We start from the raw sequence: 22727 nt of genomic DNA, 5'->3' as shown, positions 1-22727 counted from the left end.
AGGACAACATTATTTTTCAATGACATTAATATTTGGTTGATTTTAGGTTGTTTTAGAAAGTGACCAAAATCCAAGTGGAGCCAACATCTTAAACCAATGTCATATTGATGTCAAATACTGATATTTGTTCGTCAGAATCCAGCGTCATAGTGGTAACGTCCCCACTAGAGTATGACATTTTTTTTCATGCAGTGACCCATGGGATTCCCGCGGGATGGGAGTCATCTTTGCTTTTAATTACGGGATTGGGACAGTTCAAGATAAAATAGTTAATAAGAGCAGACAAGATCGGGAATCAACCAATAGGAATATGAAAGAAAAATGCACTGCCATTTTGTGGTTTTCTTTTAAAGGGTCAAATTCTGAGGTCCACCTCAGATTTTTTTCAAAATATGCATGATAATAGGCGTGGAGCTCTGCGAGCAAAGGGCAGGAGTGGGCATGGCCAGCAGAGGAGAATGAGGGGAGCGAACAACTGTTGTCAGTTAGCTCACAAAATGAGACCCAAACCGTGAGGAGACGCATGATTTTATAGTTTACAAAGTTAAAATGCAAAGAAATAAACAGTAATTTAATGGCCTGCTACATTTGTAATTCAAAATTTTATATACAGATAACCACAATTTATATCATTATAAAGATAATAGTGTTCAAACAAACACTCTAAATGAGGACTTCTCCCTCAATCCCCGGGTCTGAATGCAGACTCAGTGCAGCAGGTCTCTTGCCCTGTCTATTTTAACCATTAGCCCTGCTGGTAATCTAGAGGATTAAGGCGAACACAGCAGCACGGCGATGTGTCTAAATGTGAACAAACTCCTGATAAAAGACAATTCTGCTCTTCCGACAAAACTGCTTGCTGCACACAGCTTTGCTGTATCGGCCCTGACAGCAACATATGGAAAAACATGCAACAAACCTCGTGGATCATGAAACAAACACATACATACCCTTCATGAACAGCTAAATACTGCGTGCCGTGGGTACGTATCTCACAGCTTGGCACTGGCAGGTCTTGCCTTCGGAAAGTACATGCAGTCATGAATAATTAAGCAGCCGGCTCTTCTCATAGGATAAGAAAACTCCGCTATGAATGAGAAACCGACGTGTCATCTTTTCACTTGCAGTTTTGTACTACGTCGCCAACTTTGATCCCGCCCAATAAAAAAACATTTTAAACCAGGAAGCTGAAATTAGCTGACAAAAGCTCAAAACTATCCAGTTTTACCCACAATTAAAGCTAACAGGTGCTAACATTGTCTTAACTGATGCTCAGCACACACAAATCTGTTAAAATCTCAAAAAGGGTGCTCGAATACAATGTAATGCAATAAAAAACGAACCACACGACCCAGAAGCCATCAGTGCTGGAGCAAACACCTGCAGAAAAATTGATGTGGTGAAAAAATTATTTGCAGCGCAAAGTCAGAGTTAATGACATTTCCATCAAATTAACAGAAGAAGAAGAAGTGAAAGAAGTTCATGAGAAAATGAAAATTAAAAAAAAAGTTTTAAAATTGAACAGGAGGACTAATAATTCTAACTCCAACTTCTGACTTCATATAATTCTGTATATTTATAATCAGTTGACTCACGGATTTAAGGATTGATATTGAATTGATCACTTGCAAGTGTTTATTTATTTATTTTTTACCAGCCCTATAACATAAGTCATGTATTTCACTAGTCAATGGACGTTTACGGTTAACATCATTATGCACCATCTGCCTCAGTAACCCTGCATCATGTTTAGCTGGGAAATCGTATTGCTCTGCCCTGATGGGAAATGGCAGGAGCGTTAAAGAGATCTAAATGACAGTGAGAAGAACAGGACCGAAAGCAGAGAGGAGGTGGATTTGGGGTCACAGAGGTCAGCAACTCCTCGTCTCAGGGCCAAATTAGTTTAGCGGCAACTATGGAAACCAAGACCCTCTCAGTGGATACTTGCTGGGTCAGTCTGAGAAAAGCTTGTTTTGCTGGGACGGGGGTTGGGAAGGAATCTCAGTCGTTTCAGGATCTAATATAAATCAACGTCTTTTAATGGGATAGTTCAACCAAAAATAAACATTTACTCACCCTGCAAGATTTAGGTGACGTTTTCTTCAGTGGAGCATTGAAGAAGATTTTTAGCTGAAACTGGGGTCCTTGGCGATTTAGAAGTCAATGTCTAAAGGCACTTTTAGAGTCAAAACAACATATACAGGCAAAACAAATTTAATCCTTCTGGTTTCTAATGATACACTGAGGTCTTATACAGCAAATAATCAGTCTGTGCAAAAAACATAAGTTCACTTAAGGACATAACGTCACCTTAGAATTATTAGGTTCTATCTGACATTTTTGTCAAAATTGAGTTGACATTCTTATTAAATGACAACTTATTTACATTATGGGATGTTTTTTTTTATAAGTTGTGTACATTTTAAGACTTGTTATTTAAAAAAAACAAATGTTACACGCATACTGTCTGCTATGGAACGCAAAAATTTTGAAGCTCAATATCTCAAAATTATTCAGAACACATATACCTTATAATCCCAAGGAGACGATTTTTATAAGTTAAGTAGATTTTTTTTAAATGGCATTTTTGTTTTCAAAATGTGAACATTATATTGACAGTTCAAAGTACAAATTAAGGCTATGCGATTAATTAAAAGGGATTTTCATGCACATTTTGTCAGTAAAGCCAGTTCTACTAAACCTTCAGCGCATGCTTTCATTCATTCATATTCTTTTTGGCTTAGTCCCTTTATTAATCTGGGGTCACCACAGAGGAACGAACCGCCAACTTATCCAGCATAAGTTTTACGCAGCGGATACCCTTCCAGCTGCAACCCATCACTGGGAAACATCCAAACACACTCATTCACACACATACACTACGGACAATTTAGCCTCCCAATTCACCTGTAACTGTCAACTCAGGGAGAACATGCAAACACAGAAACGCCAACTGACCCAGTTGGGGCTTGAACCAGCGACCTTCTTACTGTGAGGCGAACATGCTACCCACTGCGCCACCGTTTGATGACAACAATATTGAGAAAATAAATCAGTGATAATGACATCTGTTTGTCTAGCTTCTTAATGTACTATGGCTTTGTGTACTACAGTACATGTTTGAAATAATGTTTTGACTCCAAACTCACTTTAGAACTTCAGTTAACTGTGTGAAATAATGTAATTAGTTAAGGTTATTGCAACCCAATCAGAAATTTTGGCCGTAATTTTCACACACAAATATATATTAGACCTCACATTGTGTCAATCTTATTGACAACCTACCACCAAAACATTTATCGGTAATAAAAATTTGTATCAGGTTAGATCTTTTTAGTTTTTAGCTTTCGAAAATGTGTTTTGAGAGGTGTTTTGATATTCATCACCTTGGAATTATAAGTTTCTATCTGCGTTTTAAATAATTTTGAGATATTGAGCTTCAAAGTGTTGCATTCCATATAGCAAACAGTATGTGTGTAACATTTTTGCTTTAAATAAAAGTCTTAAAATGTAAACAATTTGCAAAAAAACATCCCATAATGTAAATAAGTTGTCATTTAATAAAAATACTGTATGTCAATAACATAATTTTGACAAAAATGTCAGATAGAACCTCATAATTCCAAAATCCAAAAGAAACTAATTCACTTCACTCGACACACAAAGCCCTTTATAATAAGCAAAGTATGGAATATAAAGACATGGCCTACAAAGAGCAATTGTGGCAGGTGATTTCAAAACAGCCAGGATGGTAGGTACTGATTTCAAAATAAGCTGAGGTTAATGAGGTTAACATTAATTTGCATTGGACTCGCTGTGCAAGTAAAATGCAGACGTAAATTCTGACTTCAGCGCGCAAAGACCTTTACTCTGAATCACAGTAAGCAGTTAAATCTTCTGTTCATTATGAAACACTGTGGAGATTGGTTTCTACTTTGTGAGTATTTCAGCAAGATTTACTACTGATCACACAACCGCAGCTTTGCTCAATCGTATTTGCTTTTTTTGTGTGTGTGATTAAGTTTTTATTGATTTTTATGTGTGAGTGGTCACAGCATCTTTACAATTTTCTTTCAATAAACAAAACAAGATCCACTCCTCAACCCCCCGCCCCCGCAAAAAAACAAACAAAAAAACACCCACTCCACCCCCCAGCGGTGCCAAAGTCCGTGCCATGCCACAATAGCATTGCAATCAAGACAAATAACAGAAAAAAAATTATAATAAAATCCATACACACAGTCATACACTAATCGTATTTGCTTTTTGATTTTGATGAATCGCCAGCCCTATATTCAAAAAACAAAAAATCTAACAAAAAAACAGAACAAATTTGCAGAAAGTCACGATAGAACCGAAGCCACCAAACTTACTGCAATAAATTATTAATAAATACCCCTAATTATCAATGACAGTATAAATAACAGTTGATGTGCTACAAATTAGCTTTAAATTTAGGTGATTCGTTTGCAAAAAAATTGACAGTTTTTGCATCTCATTTAAAATGATTTAAAATAATGGCGTAAACAATGTTTTCATGCACAGTTAGAAAAATGTGAAATACGGTATGCAAATTTAACATTAATTAAAAAATTGCAGTTATACAACTAAATGTATCCTATTAATTTCTTCAAAAAAAAAACACAATCTCAAGGCAGTTCGGAGTTTCTTGATTTAGTGGCTAATTCGTATGAATTTGTACGATCACATTTGTACAATTTAGTACGATTTGCTCATCACCCAAAGACGGTTGGGTTTAGACGTGAGGTTGGGTGTCATGTCATTCATTTTCTTGTCGGCTTAGTCCCTTTATTAATCTGGGGTCGCCACAGTGGAATCAACCAACTTATCCAGCAAGTTTTTACGCAGCGGATGCCCTTCCAGCCGCAACCCATCTCTGGGAAACATCCACACACAAATTCACTCATACACTACGAACAATTTAGTCTACCCAATTCACCCGTACTGCATGTCTTTGGACTGTGGGGGAAACCGGAGCACCTGGAGGAAACCCACGCGAAGGCAGGGAGAACATGCAAACTCCACACAGAAATGCCAACTGAGCCGAGGTTCGAACCAGCGACCTTCTTGCTGTAAAGCGACAACACTACCTACTGCCCCACTGCCTCGCCCCTTGTGTGTCATGTCTCCCTTTTAAAATCTTACATTTTCGAACGACTTAACTTGTATGAATTAGTACGGATTAGCCAGTAAACTGACAAAATGTAAAATAGTTACGTTTCCTCGTGAGATCAGGGTGAAAAAAACTTTCAGCACCTCTGATTGCATTTAAGTGGGACTAAAATCTGCTTTCTGAAATGTGTCATTTTTTGCACCGACATTTTAATTTATACAACCTTTAATGTATCATTAGGAGCAACGGGAATTAGTTTTGTTTCGTCTACATGTTTTGTTTTTTACTCTCAATGTACAGATAAGCTAGATAGCTACATTTTAATCATTACCAAAAACCACAATTTCAGCTACGAAAAAAGTCTAGCTTATTTTTAAAAATCTTATTCAATAAAATTGTGAAAAGCAACAAAAAGAAAACATACATCCTACATCTTGGATGGCCTAAAATCAACAGGTATCCCTTTAACAACATCCACTTCTGTGAATGTTTGTTTTGTTTGTGTTAAGATCACTGTGTAAGCCACATGTCCGTTCTCAGATCAGTGTAAGCTCTCAGCTGGGTTGTGTAAGAACAGTCTGTGTGTTTTGAGACAGATAAGATGTTTCTGTACTAAGTAACACTTTCATGCTGATTAAAGTGTCTGGGCAAACACGTCGGATTTAAAAGTCTGTAAGCTGCAAATCTGTAATTAAAAGAAAAAAATCATTTAAAGTTGGAAAGAGGTAGATTCAGGAACAAACATCATGATGAATGTAAAATTAAGAATATTTCAGTTTAATTTGATACTGATTTTTGCAAAATTGATAAAACAGTCACCAAATGTGTCTGGTCTAGGTTATGTTATTGCTGTTTATTTAGAGATGTTGTAGATTATATTCTGAGCATACTGCGTAATTGTGATAATTTCATATCCTTCATAGAGGAATGTGAAAACAAGTGAAAACCAATTAAATGTTATTGACGTTTATTTTTTTAAGAACTTTTAGCATATATGTTTTGATGGTATAATCAAAAGCTAATTATTCTGCAGCTATCCCCATCAGATATAGTAAATTACTTTTGTACATTTGTACAGTAATGTAAAAAAAAAATGTGCTTTACTAGTGTAAAAAAAAATACCAAGTTATTTTGTGGTTTAGCAACAAATCTAAAAAAAAAAAAAAAGAGAGAGAGAGAATATGGATATTGCAATAAATGCAAATATTAAATTGGAACTTTCAGGTAAAATAACTACAAGCAAAATAAAACAATCATATGTTAGCTACTCCATTCATCAGCAATGTTACTCACCTCAAAATGATCAAAAATGTCTTTTTAAAGTTTTTTTTTCTATGGCCACTAATATTAGTGTCTACAAGTTACAGTGCATCCGAAAAGTATTGATAGCGCTTCACTTTTTCCACATTTGTTTCAGTTACAGCTTTTATATAATAGATTAAATTCATTTATCTCCTCAAAATTCTACACACAAAAGCCCATAATGACAAAGTGAAAAAAAAGAGTTTTTGAAATTGTTGCAAATTTATTAAAAATAAATTTTCAGTGAAGCTCTAAATTGAGCTCAGGTACATTCTGTTTCCACTGATCATTCTTGAGATGTCTCAGCAGCTTAACTAGAGTTCTCCTCTTGTCAATTCAGTTGATTGGACATGATTTAAAAAGGCAGACACCTGTCCAAATAAGGTGCCAGGGTTGACAGTGCATGTCAAAGCACAAACTATGCATGGAAACAAAGGAGATGTCTGTAGACCTCCGAGATAGGATTGTCTCAAGGCACAAGGCTGGGGAATATTACAGAAAAATTTCTGCTACTGGAAGACGTTTGGAACCACCAGGACTCTTCTTAGAGCTGGCCGGCCATCTAAGCTGGGTGATCGGGGGGAAAGGGCCGTAGTCAGGGAGGTGATCAATAACCTGATGGTCACTCTGTCTAAGGTCAAGCATTCTTCTGTGGAGAGAGGAGAACCTTAGAGAAGGACAACCATCTGTGGAGCAATCCACCAATCAGGCCTGCATGGTAGAGTGGCCAGACGAAAGCTACTCCCCGCCTTGAATTTGCCAAAAGGCATCTGAAGAACTCTCAGACCATAAGAAACAAAATACTCTGGTCTGATGAGACTAAAATTGAACACTTTGTAGTGAATGCCAGGCGTTAGGTTTGGAGAAAACCAGGCACTGCTCATAACCAGGCTAACACCATCCCTACAGTGAAGCAGGGTGGTGGCAGCATCATGTTGTGGGGACGTTTTTCCAGCAGCAGGAACTGGAAAACTAGTCAGGATAGAGGGAAAGATGAATGCAGCAATGTACAGAGACATCCTAAATCAAAACCTGCTTCAGAGTGTTCTTGACATCAGACTGGGGCGACGGTTCATCTTCCAACAGGACAATGACCCAAAGCACACTGCCAAAATATCAATGAAGTGGCTTCACAACAACTCGGTGAATGTCTTTGAGTGGTCCAGCCAGAGCCCTATTGAATCCTATTGAACATCTCTGGAGAGATCTGAAAATGGCTGTACACTGTCGCTTTCCATCCAACCTGATAGAGCTTGAGAGGTACTACAAAGAGGAATGGGCAAACATTCCCAAAGACAGGTGTGCCACGCTTGTGGCATCATATTCAAAAAGACTTTAGGCTGTAATTGCTGCCAAAGGTGCATCAACAAAGTATTGAGCAAAGGCTGTGAATACTTCTGTACATGTGATTTTTCAGATTTTATATTTTAAATAAATTTGCAACAATTTCAAAAACTCTTTTTTCACATTGTCATGATAGAGTATTGTGTGTAGAATTTTGAGAAAATAAATGCATTTAGTCCATTTTGCAATAGGGTACATGCCGAGCTAGTGCTGTTCCCATGCTGATACACTTCCGGTGACCTGTTATTGTGAACTTTTTCTCATTTTATACGGTTCCTTATACAGCATCGATGTTGTAATGTTATTAAAATACATTCAGTTAAATAAACTTTAGCATTTATTTAGTTACTCAAGCGTAAAACGAGACAAAAAGCTGTTTACTCACACGCGCTCGTCAGAATCGGCAGGCTAACGCAGAAGCTCCATTGAATATACTGGGGTAAAATAAATGCTCATATAATAAAGATATGGTGGGGGAAATGTAATTTAATGCAGTGCTTCTTGTACAATCTGAGACCCACTTTAAATCGGATATTACTCAGCTAGTGGAGATCGCTGATTTTTAAAGAAAACAGACCTTAAATGCACTGGATTTTGCATTGCCATTTAATTCGCCGGAAGCGCTTAACCCAGTTTAATAGCAAATTAAAAGTCCTATTAGCATGCTTCGGCATATACCCCATAAGGCTGTAACATAAAAGAATGTGGCAAAGTGAAGCGCTATGAATACTTTCCGGATGCACTGTAGGTCCATGCTACCAGTTGAAATAATAATAAGCATTATTTATGTGTTTTTATATTTTATTTTGGAACAAGGGTGAAATAATATAATCAATGGAAAAAATGCACTTTTAAAACTAACATCATGATTAAATATATTATTTTTATTATTGTTTAACAGCTGACATGCACTTTTCAGAGCATTATACACCCTCTTCACTTTATTTGCACAAAATGCTTCTCCATTTTTGCTACGCCGCCTTGCTACACCCACAATGCCAAACAAGCGCACACATGGACAGACACACAAACACCTCATTCCTTTTGCCCATTCATTAATATGTTCCGCTTGAACGAATATTTGGGATGAAGGTCTGATCAAAGCGACATTGAGGGAGTTGGAGCAGCAAAGTGGTTTTTGGGAAGGAGGGGGAGAAGAGTTTAGGGGGACGAGGGGCCCCACAAGGGTTAAGAATGGGTGGGCCACACTAATGGATCGGAGTTGGACACGCGGTGGGGGTTGAGGGTCGAGGTCATGCAGATAACAGGAATTTGGAATGACTCAAAGAGCTCTCATGCGATTGGCCGATTCGTACGAGAAAATCCCCATGAATGCTCTGCTCCACATTCTGCTCTTAAAAACACACACTCATATGCACAAACAAGATATGCAACTTACTAAAGACAAAACGTCACAACTTAGAGGATATATTTCAAATTATATATATATATATATATATATATATATATATATATATATATATATATATATATATATATATATTAATTTTATTTATATATTTATAATATATATATATTTATAATATATATATATATATATATATATATATATAATTTTATTTATATATTTATTATATATATATATATATATATATATATATATATATAATTTTATTTATTATATATATATATATAACATTTTTATATTTCTAATATTTATATATTTAATATTTATATATATATAATACATTTTATTTATATATTTATAATAATTATATATATATATAATTTTCTTTATATATTTATAATTATATATATATATAAAACATTTTTTTATATATTTATAATAATTATATTTATTTCTAATTATATATATATATATATATATATATATATATATATATATATATATATATATATATATAATTATGATAATAATAATAATTAATTTAAAAGTTGTGACAACTTGTGTATTGTAAGTTGCATATTTTGCATATTTTGTCTTACCCAGGATTAAGAGTATGGGACTGATGTCCGTTTAGCCCTTGTTTTGGATGGTTTGTGCCTGTTTTCCATTCTGCTGACAAAAGTTAGGTTTATTGATGTATATTACAATATAATCTTTAAGCTTTGTGGTTGCTAGATGGTTGCTTACTTGATATTACTCCAGATATGCACTTTGAGGCACCGTATCATTCATGATTATTGGACAAGTTGTACTGAAAAGAGGTGTCCAGTCTATCTACAGGCAAAGTAAGTTCCACCCAAAAACTGAACAAACAGACCTAAATCACATCATTAAGGTCTTCAGGGGCATTTAATAATTATTGCAACTAAATTCTGCAGATATAGGCTTTGACTTAATATCCAAGGTTTGGCCACTGTCCTGCTAAATTTAGCTTCAACCAGCTTCAACACCTGAAGTTCTGAGTGAGTCCCATGACCTTGATAAGCTGTCTCAGTTTAATTAGGGTAGGAGCTAAACTCTGCAGGATAGTGGCCCTCCAGGAACAAGGAGAGACACCCTGGGGTTAAGGGCTAATTCAATTCCTAAGCCCAAGTATGATCAATGGTAAAACTTTAATAAGGTAAAATATTAAATCTGGTCTCTCATTCTACAGGAATATTCTGTTCCGGATCATCTGATTTGTGTGCATCTTCTCCATGTCAGAATGGGGCAACATGCGTGGATACAATGGACGACTATGTGTGCTTGTGTTCGCGGGAAGGAGTGCGGTACATGGGGAGGGACTGTGAGGAGCTGTACAATGCTTGTATGTTTGCTGAATGTGAAGGGTGTGAGAGTGAACTTGGCACAGACCACTACACCTGTCCAGAGGACAAAGACGAGTGCAAAAGTGGCCCATGTGTTGGTCCCCACTCTGAGTGTGTAAATGAGCAGAATGGCTACAAATGCCTGTGCCCACCTGGTTTCGGGGGAGAAGACTGCAGTCACCGAATCACAGACTGCATTGATGAACCCTGCCTCAACAATGGCACCTGTAGACGGATAGTGGATGGATTTGAATGTGCCTGTTCTGATGGATTTCGAGGCGAGACCTGTGAAGAAGACCTAGATGAGTGTGATTCACATCCCTGTCAGAATGGTGCAATCTGTTTGGATGGGGTCAACAAGTATCAGTGCTTTTGTGTACCTGGATACCAAGGACACAACTGTGAGATTGACATCAATGAGTGTGCATCCCGACCTTGTTGGAACAATGGGACCTGTATTAATGGGAAAGACAGATATCTGTGTGATTGCCTACTGGGATATACAGGTAATTGAAGTGCAAAACATCTCACATCTCACATCTATACATTCAATAGTTTAAAGCAGAGGTTTCCATACTTGGTTCTGGAGGGCCTGTGTCCTGAATAGTTTAGCTCCAACTTCCTTCAATACACCTCCCTGGAAGTTTCTAGTATACCTAAAAAGAGCTTGATTAGCTGATTCTGGTGTGTTTAATTGGGGTTGGAACTAAAATATGCAGGACACCAGCCCTCCAGAACTTAGTGTGGACACCCCTGGTTTAAAGTGAGAATGACTAATCCTGCTCCTGACAGACCAAGGTCCTGCAGAGTTTAGGTCCAACACCTGACCTGGAAGCTTCAAGCTAAAGAAAGGCCCTGATTGGCTGGTTCAGGTGTGTTTAATTGTTGCTTTAACTCAACTCTGCATGACTCCGAGTTCATCTCAATCCGCTCCCTTGTTTAGTAGTCTGGGCACCGATCAATGAGCTATTTTCATGTTCCCTTAACGTATTTCTGAAGTCAAATTATGAGTCACATAATTCAAATCACCAAACATAGTGACAGTATCAAAATGTATAGTGAACAAACGACATCACTTTCTTTACCATGAATTTGTTAAGGCTCGGATACACACTCATGAAGTGGTTGTGCCCAAATTGATGTGCACAACCTCGTCAGCTGACTGAGACTCTCCCTTCTAGAAGTAACATACGACACACCTGGCCTACTATAGCTGTTCACAACTGACAGTAATCAATCACTGGAGGTTGCCAAGTTGCCTCCTGTGCTTTAACATGCATGAACTGTTGGTCATGAGATGTGTTCTGTGATCTCTGTAGGTGTAAACTGTGAGTTGGAAATCGATGAATGCGAGTCAAATCCCTGTCAAAACGGAGCCACCTGTCATGACCTAGTGGGACTGTACACCTGTGACTGTGTGCAGGGATTTGAAGGCTCGGACTGTGAAATTAATATTGATGAATGTGAAAGTGGTCCTTGCCAGAATGGAGGACTTTGCCACGACCGCATTGATAGGTAAAAGAACTCGACAGAGTCATGCACAATAGCATGCCTATACACTGCCCATAGTGTTTTCATTTACTGTCTGTAAAATAAATTTAACATGTTAGTCAACATTCTAAGTTTATATTGATAGTTACAATACACTGACTTTTTTATTTGTATACAGTTATGAGTGTGAATGTGAAGGCACTGGATATATGGGAGACCACTGTGAAGAGGATATTCCAGAATGTGCATCACATCCTTGCCAACATGGAGGAACTTGTCTGGAGGGCATTAACCACTACAACTGTTCCTGTTGGCCAGGTAAGTCTCATTTATCTAATCATGGTACTCAAGCCTTTGTAACTTTGATATAATCTAAAATATTTGTGTGCATAGGTTTTGAAGGTGGTAACTGTGAGGTGGATATAGATGAATGTGCTGATGCTCCATGTGAGAACGATGGTGAATGTTTTGAAAAGTCAAATCCGGAACACTGGGAAACAGACTGGGAGTTCACTTATGCCACAGCTGTGGGCTATGTATGTCAGTGCCAACCAGGATACACAGGTACTGGCAACGTCACTACACATATGTAGTGAACATTTATATGTAACTGAATAGATAGTCTAGTTAACTTGCAATGTTTTACTTTCAAAATAATTTAGTCATGCTGTAGTTCATCTGAATGTTTGACATTTCTTTATAGGAGAGAATTGTTCAGTGAACATAAATGAATGTGTGTCCGAGCCATGTCACAATGGTGGAAGCTGTAAGGATTTGGTTAACGGATACATGTGTGAATGCCCAGAGGGATTCACAGGTTAGTTTTTACAAATAAGAAAGCTTTTACATTTGTATCTGTTCATATTGCTAACTTGGGTCTGTCTTACTCAGGTGTGGAATGTGAGGTGAATATAGATGAGTGTGAGAGTGCCCCCTGCCTTAATGGAGGTGTATGCGAAGATGGAGTGGCTGAATACAAGTGTCACTGTGCAGAAGCTGAGGAAGGTCTGTTGCCATGGGGCGGACCCCAGTGCACGGTGCAGCTGCTTGGTTGCATTGGACATGAATGCCAAAATGGTGCCACCTGCTTGCCATGGTTGGATGGAGAGACACATGGACATACCTGTCTTTGTCCACCTGGTTTCTATGATGACGTATGCTCTATACAAACCACATTCTCCTTTTCCTCACCGAGGTTCTTTCTTATTGAGCTTCCATCACTTGAACGCAGAAGGAGAGAGACAGAACCTGAACACCCCCTAGGGGTCCGCTTGCGATTCCGCACCACACTGCCTGATATGTTGCTGTTTTTTCGTGGTAATGCGGAGTTCTTCCTATCCTTGGAGATTGTTGGGGGTGAGCTGCGTGCCAGGGCAACATCAAAGGAGGAAGGATCACTGGAGGCACAATTACCAGGACTTGTAAGTGACGGAGACTGGCATGAGGCAATTGTGAACATTAATGAACATGATATCAGGCTTGTCCTTCAAGTCAAAGGTGCAAACTGTAATAATCAAGCATGCAGAGTTGAAGACAAGCTACAAGATGGTCATGAAACTTTCTTGCACCATGACAGCCTCACCAAAGTGTATGTGGGAGGAGTACCAGAGGAGTATATTGGGCTTACCTTGAGCGGCCAAGGCTTTTTGGGTTGTATGGAGGATTTGCAGGTGGATGGTCATCCTGTCCTGCCACATGATCTGGGTCATGAGGAGGAGAGCGTTGAGTTGGGCTGTGTAAAGACAGAATGGTGCCAGGAAGATCCACAGCCCTGCTCTCAACAAGGCCATTGTGTTGATCTCTGGACGAGCTACCGCTGTGACTGTTACAGACCCCATTATGGACAGGACTGCAGCAAAGGTTTGCATAAACATATTAAACATTTAACACTTAACAGTTAGAGTAGAGAAGGGGTCCTGGAGTGCCAGTGTCTTGCATAGTTTAGCTCCAAGCCCAATCAGACACACCTGAGCCAAGTAATCAAGCTCTTACAAAGGTTGCGAGAAACATCCTGGCTTGTGTTTTGAGGCAAACTCTTCAAGACACCAGCCCTCCTTGAGTTTGACTGTCCTACAAAGTTTAGCCATGGCCCTTAATAAACTCACCTGTCTTCTTTTGTTTTCTCAGATATGCCTACCTGGACATTTGGTCATGAGAACTCCACAAGTTTTCTTGCATTTGAACTGCTGTCTGATTTTGGAAGTAATTTTAGCGTGTCATTCTTCCTTCGATCCCTTAAATCAAGCGGATTATTATTTCAGCTACGTAGGTCAGGGGTTCAGGGGACAGAAGATGAACCTTATTTCACCATATACCTGGAAATGGGACGATTACAGGTGACCTCTATGGCGGAGTCACCCATTCTGTCATCACCAGTGTTTGTCTCCAATGGAGAAAAGCCACTGCTTCAGGTGGACATACAGGATGGTCAGGTTTTCTTTAATCATGGAGGATATCGCTACGGGCTTGGCTTACTGCCCGACTTGGAAGTTCTGGAGGGAGACTTGTTGTATATTGGTGGAGTTCCAGGTGAAGAGGGTGCAACTGTTTGGGGTGGTCATTTTAAGGGCTGTCTGCAAGACCTGAGACTGGACGACGTGCATCTGGATGTGGAAGACTGGAATAATACACTCAGTGAGAGCATCTATATCGCCAGTGATTCAGAAAATGTCCTTCCTGGGTGCACGAGTGATGACACTTGCAAGGTACATAGATTACATGTAGGTTTTGTTTCACTAAATGTGTTCCTGCTGATGCAGTTTCGAAAAGCTAATGTCATGTGGTTGGTTTGCAGATGGAGCCTTGCTTAAATGGAGGAGCATGCACAGTCACATGGAATGACTTTATTTGTTCCTGTCCAAAGGATTTCACAGGAAAGACATGTGAAACCAGAGTTTGGTGTGTCAGCGATCCATGCATAAATGGTGGACACTGCGTAGATCTGTTGGATGGTTTTGAATGTACGAAGCAGATTTTTGACAATTTCTTGATTGCTTGCTAAAGACTAATAGTAAATTTAAGTCTATAAAAGTGGATATAAGTTGTAACAAAATGTTTTGTTATGTCTTACCAGGTATAGCGAACGCAACCTTTGACAATACCCCTTTACACTACAGTGCTAAGGGATCTCTACTTGACCCAGTGACCAATGTTACCATGAAGCTCCGTACAAGACAGGAAAATGGTGTACTACTTCGTGCATGGCGTGGGGAGGAGCTTCTACTGATTGGTCTGTTGGATTCATCCATTCATGTGGAGATTCACACAGCGAACAGTGTAGAACCAGTGAAGTTCTCTGGACAGAGACGCATAGCAGATGGAAACTGGCATCGACTGCTGTTTGCGATGGCCCACCCAGAGCATGATGCGTCACAGTGGTTCGTTTTGGTGGATGGCATCATCGATGGTAGCAGTGCCCCAGTGCTTGCAGGTAGTTTAAATTTTCTTAAAGACATATCAAGCGAGGTTGCACTGGCCGAGACCTTCACAGGATGTCTAGGTGCTGTCAGAGTGGGTGGAGTTTACCTTCCATTTGTGGACAATACCAAATCACCCCAAACAACACGGTTTTGGCGAAGACCAGATGAGCATGTACACTTGGGATGCTTTGGGGCACCAGTCTGCCGCTCTCATCCCTGTAGGCGTGGTGGCACATGTGTGGATCTCTTCAATAAATTTGGTTGTAAGTGCCCATCTGGCTGGGAAGGGAACATTTGTGAGAAGGAAATAGACGAGTGTATCTCGGGACCTTGCCTTCATGGCAAGTGCAAGGACAAGCTTAATGGGTTTGACTGCTTATGTCACCCAGGATACGCAGGACCTACATGTTCAGAAAACATAGATGACTGCAAAGGATCGAGGTGTAAGAATGGAGGAACCTGTGTTGATGGAGTTAATGACTTTACCTGCATCTGCCCACCTAAGTACAGCGGAACACGTTGTCAGTAAGTAGATTTGTCTAATGGTAACTTAATACACTTTTCCCCTGCATGGTTCAGATTTATTTTAAGGGGGTTTTCCCACATCATTCCATACCTAGTAGCTGTAACTTTTAATTGGCACTACCTCGGGTGAGGCCATTAACAATCTGATTAGCAATGGTCTGAGAAAATTATCACTGTCAGCATAATTAGATTTGCGACACAAGACACCAAACCTACTATATTTAAATATTCTGCAGCAGCTACTGCTCAAAACACATTTCCAATTGTGCAACTATAGCAATAGTCTCACCCACTTTACATGTTAATAAACTGGAGTGCAAATGCAAACTGAACAGAGTGAAACTGAACCAAAAATAAGCCGACCCGTGCCGAATTCTACTATGCAATTGAAAAGTGGCTTTACAGAAGATGTACCCTAAACTCTGTTAATACAAGTACAGAGTATTATAAAGTCAATGAGACAACTGTATACAAACCTGCTTGCAATTGTAAACATGAGTGATAATACCATCCCATATTTGCATTGTAAACACCCATTTCTTAACAAGACTACATCTTTGTCTGGGACTGGTCAAGTATTAGGTGCTTATCGAGTGTTTGTGTGTGTGTGTGTGTGTGTGTGTTTTGTGCATCAGATACAACTACCCACCACTAAAGTGTGCCCTGGATGTTGAATGTGAAAATGATGGTGTTTGCCATGACACTCCGTGGGGGGCAAACTGCACCTGTCCTCCAGGATTCACCGGAGAAAGGTAGAAATAATAACACTTATGGTGGCCAACCCTGTTCCTGGAGAGCCACCTTCCTGCAGCTTTCAGTTGCAACCCATATCAACCACACCTGCCTGTAATTATCATGTGGTGTTCAGGTCCTAATTAATTGGTTCAGGTGTGTTTGATATGGGAAGCAGCTAAAATCTGCAGGAAGGTGGCTCTCCAGGAACAGGGTTGGCCACCCCTGCTTTATAAGATCTACATTCGACAACAAGTGTCAAATTCAGTTCCTGGAGGGCCGCACCTCTGCACATTTTAGTTCCAAAACTAATTAAACACACCTGATCAAACTAATTGAAGCCTTTAGGCTTGTTTGAAACCTGTAGGAAAGTTTGTAGATTCAGGGCTAAAATTAATTTCTGCAAGGCTGCTGCCCTCCAGGAACTGAGTTTGACACCCCTGCTCTACAATATAACTTGATATATGTTACTTGATCTAAGTCAGGGGTGTACAAACTCGGTCCTGGAGGGCCGGTGTCCTGAAGACTTTAGCTCCAACTTCCTTCAACACACCTCCCTGGAAGTTTCTAGTATACCTAGAAAGAGCTTGATTAGCTGGTTCAGGTGTGTTTAATTGGGGTTGGAGCTAAAAGATGCAGGACACTGGCCCTCCAGGACCGAGTTTGGACACCCCTGACCTAAGTTATCTTGATAACTAAATGTACAAATATTGGTGACCAAGTGTTTATCTGCATGTTTCTATGCATATTTTTTCCACAGATGTGAGAGAGAAATCGATGAGTGTGCTTCTAGCCCTTGTCTAAATGGTGGATCGTGTCTGGATCGCCTCAACCGCTTTCAGTGTTTGTGTCCCGCAGGATTCAGTGGCCAGTTCTGTGAAACAAATGTAGGTACAAATAAGAAGCACGCCAGTTTAGAAGTGTTGAGAGTTACTTTAACAATTTGATCCTCTCTCTACAGAAACAAGCACAGCAAGATCATATACCATGGCTGGCGATAGCGGTTCCATTGGCTTGTGGCTGTATCCTCTTAGTGGCCATTGGTCTCATTTTCATGTTAATGACTGCACGAAAGAAGCGGCAGTCGGAAGGAACTTATTCCCCAAGTCATCAGGAAGTTGCTGGTGCACGTCTGGAGATGGACAGCATGCTGAAAGTACCACCAGAAGAACGGTTAATATGAGATAAAATGCAGAGGCTTTAATATTATTGACTTTTCCAAGACGATGTGGCATTATGGAGCCACAACGAGAACATCAAACAAGCAACCTGAAAGTGCACTGCGAGAGGAAACTTGAAATTGGAAAATGGGAATGAATTTAATATGAATTAACTGTCATTATATGACTGTGGATGTTAACCAGAAACTCTTCCAGATGACATTGGACTTGGTGATGATTTACCTCATGGCATTATATGCCTTAACAGCTCTGACAAAGTGTCATACTGTAAAGAGGTGGAAAAAAATTTGTTTACTTTCTCCCAGCAACAAAACCCTCTCAAAAACGAGCAACTGAAAATAGTGTTATTGAACAATATTTGAATGTACAAGCTATAATACCCATAGCAAGACTGTTGTGCTAACTAGCTACTGTTCCTGCTGTAGGCTACACTGGATATGATAATCAAAACAGACGAATGTGGCTTATGGGAAAAATTAGCCATTAACTTTTGCAGAGGAGGGGTACAACTGAAGTTAGTAACTTCAATAGTAATAATGTGCTTTCTTTAAAAGAAATATGGGCATTGCTGTTTTGTCTACGGCACAGTTGCAATCACATGGTGTCAGAAAAACCGATTTCAAATTACTAAAAACTGTTTACGTACACTACCTGAAAAAGTCTTCTTGTCAATCCCAGATGTAAGAGCAACAAATAACTTGATTTCTAGATGATCATTTGGAAAAGTGGCAGACGGTCGATATTTCGATTGATATTTCGGTCGATTTGATGAATCATCTGTTGAACTGCATCCCAATTATCACAAACACTGCAGAACCCGCATGGACCCAAGATTCTCACTGAAAACAATCAAGTTTAATGAAGGAAAAATCGTGGTTTGGGGTTATATTTATTATGGGGGCGTGCGAGAGATCTGCAGAGTGGATGGCAACATCGACAGCCTGACGTATCAAGACATTTGTGCTGCCTATTATATTACAAACCACAGGAGAGGGCAAATTCTTCAGCAGGATAGCGCTCCTTCTCATGCTTCAGCTTCTACATCAAAGTTCCTGAAAGCAAAGAAGGTCAATGTGCTCCAGGATTGGCCAGCCCAGTCACCCAACATGAACATTATTGGAGTTAGATGGAGGAGGCATTGAAGATGGATCCAAAGAATCTTGATGAACTCTGTAAGTCCTGCAAGAACGCTTTCTTTGCCATTTAAGATGACTTTACTAATAAGTAATTTGAGTCATTGCAGAGATGTATGATGTATGGATGCAGTCCTCCAAGCTCATGGGAGTCGTACACATTATTCATTCTTTTTCCACTGCAGCATGACTTTTAATTCTATACTGGACATTATTTCTGTTAGGTGACAAGTCTTTTGTCTGAGCAAAGACTGACCTCAAGGCATGATCATATTTTATTTTAGTAAAATAAGTGTAATCTAGAGACATTTGCCTTTCATATAAGCCACTTCTGATACCAAACGATCAACTGGAAGTCAAGAAGCTATTATTTGTTGTTCCTATAACTTGGATAGTGTATTTTCATATGCAATATTGCTACCTATGTTTGGTAAAAAGCTCTAAGAGCAAAAACTAAAACTCGGGCCAGACCTACAGACTGTTATATATACAGCTGAAGTCAGAATTAATAGCCCTGCCTTTAAATTTTTTTTCTTTTTTAAATATTTCCCAAATAATGTTTAACAGAGCAAGGAAATTTTTACAGTATGTCTAATAATATTTTTTCATTCTGGAGAAAGTCTTGTTTGTTTTATTTTGGCTAGAGTAAAAGCAGTTTTTTTTTTTTTTTTTTTTTTAAACCACTTTAGGGACAAGATTGTTTGCCTTTTTAAGCTAATTTTTTTTTTTTTTTTGGATAGTCTACAGAACAAACCACTGTTATACAATAACTTGCCTAATTACCCTAGCCGGTCTAGTTAACCTAATTAACCCAGTTAAGCCTTTAAATGTAGCTGTAAGATGTATAGAAGTGTCTTGAAAAATTTCTAGTCAAATATTATTTACTGTCATCATGGCAAAGATAAAATAAATCAGTTATTAGAAATGAGTTATTAAAACTATTATGATTAGAAATGTGCTGAAAAAAAATCTCTTCGTTAAACAAAACTTGGGGAAAAAAATTAACAGGGGGGCTAATAATTCTGACTTCAACTCTACGTCTTATATAACTGGTGGGACACTTATGGTTTTCATAAAAAATATGATTTGGAAAAAAAAATCACTAATTAAAAAGTCAAAACACTAGCCTAGGACTTGTTAATATGCTATAAGAAGCTAACCAATCGTTAAATCAATGTCAGTGTGCTCAAAACCTCAACAATAAGGTAAAACATGCAACATACACTAACAACGTGCTGCATTGTAGTTTGCTAACATGCTAACATAGCTAAACTTACTATGGATATGCTACCTTGGTAAAATAGCAGCATGTGAACAATTTGCTACACAACAAACATGCTAGCAATGTGCTAAAACATGTTACTAGCATAACAGCAACATGGAGAAACAGGTCAACAACATGCTAGCAACATTCTATCTTAAATCTTAAAGTTTAAAACCTTTTCAAAACCTATGACAGCAAATGTTTTACTTTTATGCTTAAACAGCCTGATCTCACGAGGAAACTTAAGTATTTTACGTTTTGTCAGTTTAGTGGCTAATTCAGGAGTTCAGTCGTATGAAAATATAAGATTTTGAAAAAGAGATGTGGCACCTAACCCCACTCCTAACCCCAACCGTCATTGGGTAATGAGCAAATCGTACTAAATGGTATGAATTAGATCATACAAATTCATAGGAATTAACGACTAAATCAAAAAGTTACGAATTGCCGTGAGATTGCGTTGACACCTGACGTTATCTGACCAGTTGACTTAGAATTAAGCTAGTTTCAACAAAATGTGATTGCAGCATACCTTTTGTCTTCGTTTGAGTCTATTATTGGGGGAAAAAAAACTGTGATCTTGATACTGTTTGACAATCAACACATGTGAATGTTTTTTAGGAATGTTTGACTATACACCAGCGATACTACTAATAACATACATCAATGTAACCCACCACCATTTCTACACACTTACCTCAGCGTACATGCACGGGGAAATACAATATAGCCTGCGTGACAATGGAAAAAAGAGATGAGAGACAAACTTAAAAACAAACCCTTGCTAATGCCTAAATGCTGTAAAAACTGAGCGTGCTCAGTCGTGTATATTTTGTAAATTGTGATTATAAGTTGTGTTTTCTCATCCGTCACATATCAGTCTGTTTTACTTTAAATGCATGCATAGGAGTGACAGAAATCTATACAGTACATTGTGGACTACAACGTCAATTAGGAATATTTTTGGAATGTATATATGTCTGTAAAATAAACGTGTTTGTGTTTAAATGTGTAAAAATTGTGTGGATTGTTATTTTTACTTGGTTGTGGTTTAAATCACATTATCTTTTAATTATTATTAGGGCTGGGCTGATAAACGATATTATATCGAACTGCAATAAAATGGATGTCAATAACAATGGTAAGCGCTGGACTTTTCTACTCTGTATTAATCTAAGCCAATCACACAGCAGGAATGAGCAACAATGAGAATCGAAAATTGTGTTGATATTAGAGATTTACTGAATTGTCAGCCATCGAGAATTTAACTGCCAAAATGTGTTATGCTAATTAATGGACGCTTTAATTTTTGTGGCTTAAGTTACTCTTTTAAATCTGGAGGCATTGAAAACCTACATCAAAACATATATCATTATCGTTTAATATGGAAAATAATTATCGAGATTCCAATTTAGTCATAGGCCTATTGCCCAGCACTACTTATCATTTATTTAAAATTTTTTGGTAACAAAACGCAAAACTTTTTATTCATATTGGCAGTTAATTTGCAAAACAGCTGCATTCGGCAAGCCTGAAAATGCAAAGTTCTGAAATTAGATTTGAATACCATTTTACGATGTTTAAACTACATTTTAAAAAAGTGAAAATCATAACATCATGAGCATATCTATTAGTGTTTTAATCCAGTATTTGATCAAAACAGCAATGGTGGGACATACAGTGGGTATAATGGTGGGACATAAAGTATCCAGACCCCCTTAACTTTTTCACTCTTTGTTATAATGCAGCCATTTGCTAAAATCATTAAGGTTAATTTTTTACGGGGAATGGCCCAGCTATAGCCCTGACCTAAACCCAATTCAGCTTCTTTGGAGGGACCTAAAAATGGCTGTCCACCAACACTTACCATCCAACCTGACAGAACTGGAGAATATCTGCAAAGAGGAATGCCCAAATCCAGCTGTGAGAAACTTGGTGTCTTTCTCCAAGACTCATGACAGCCAAGACTCATGGCTGTATTAGATCAAAAGGGTGCTTCTACTAAACACAGAGCAAAGGGTCTGAATACTTCAGATGGTGTGATATTTCAGGTTTTCTTTTTTTAATAAATATTTATTATAAATATATATATATATATATATATATATATATATATATATATATATATATATATATATATATATATATATATATATATATATATATATATATATATTGTTTGTTTTTCTGTCAATATGGGGTGCTTCATTTTTTTAATGACCCACATTACACATTGAGGTAAGTATGGAAAGTATTCAGATCCCCTTAAATTTTTCACTCTTTGTTATTTTGCAGCCATTTGCTAAAATCGTTTAAGTTCATTTTTCCTTAATGTACACACAGCACCCCATATTGACAGAAAAACAAAAGAAATGTTAACATTTTTGCAGATTTAAAAAAAAAAAAAGAAAACCTGAAATATCACACCGTCCTAAATAATCAGTCCCTTTGCTCGGTATTTAGTAG

General features: G+C 38.2%; 1 protein-coding gene and 1 long non-coding RNA gene across 2 annotated transcripts in view; one reads left to right on the top strand and one right to left on the bottom strand.

Annotated features, from left to right (window-relative positions):
• crb2a (crumbs cell polarity complex component 2a) overlaps positions 1–18439 on the top strand; it is a 34464-nt gene extending 16025 nt beyond the window's left edge. Inside the window, 12 exon segments of the mRNA NM_001045299.1 lie at positions 10363–11022; positions 11836–12031; positions 12186–12325; positions 12401–12571; positions 12711–12824; positions 12899–13867; positions 14135–14712; positions 14802–14967; positions 15081–15951; positions 16587–16703; positions 17444–17570; positions 17645–18439. Coding sequence (NP_001038764.1) covers positions 10363–11022; positions 11836–12031; positions 12186–12325; positions 12401–12571; positions 12711–12824; positions 12899–13867; positions 14135–14712; positions 14802–14967; positions 15081–15951; positions 16587–16703; positions 17444–17570; positions 17645–17866 — 4331 coding nt within the window. The 3' untranslated portion in view covers positions 17867–18439.
• A 645-nt stretch (positions 18440–19084) lies between these two features.
• LOC141379981 (uncharacterized) lies at positions 19085–22276 on the bottom strand. The gene is made up of 2 exons (XR_012397162.1): positions 20158–22276; positions 19085–20099 (listed from the first exon to the last, which is right to left on the bottom strand). It is a non-coding gene; the product is annotated as an uncharacterized lncRNA (long non-coding RNA).
• Between the last annotated feature and the right edge of the window lie 451 nt (positions 22277–22727).

This window comes from Danio rerio, chromosome 21 (genome assembly GCF_049306965.1).
Source record: "Danio rerio strain Tuebingen ecotype United States chromosome 21, GRCz12tu, whole genome shotgun sequence".
Lineage (NCBI taxonomy): Eukaryota > Metazoa > Chordata > Actinopteri > Cypriniformes > Danionidae > Danio > Danio rerio.
This window is presented reverse-complemented; position numbering and strand designations above follow the sequence as displayed.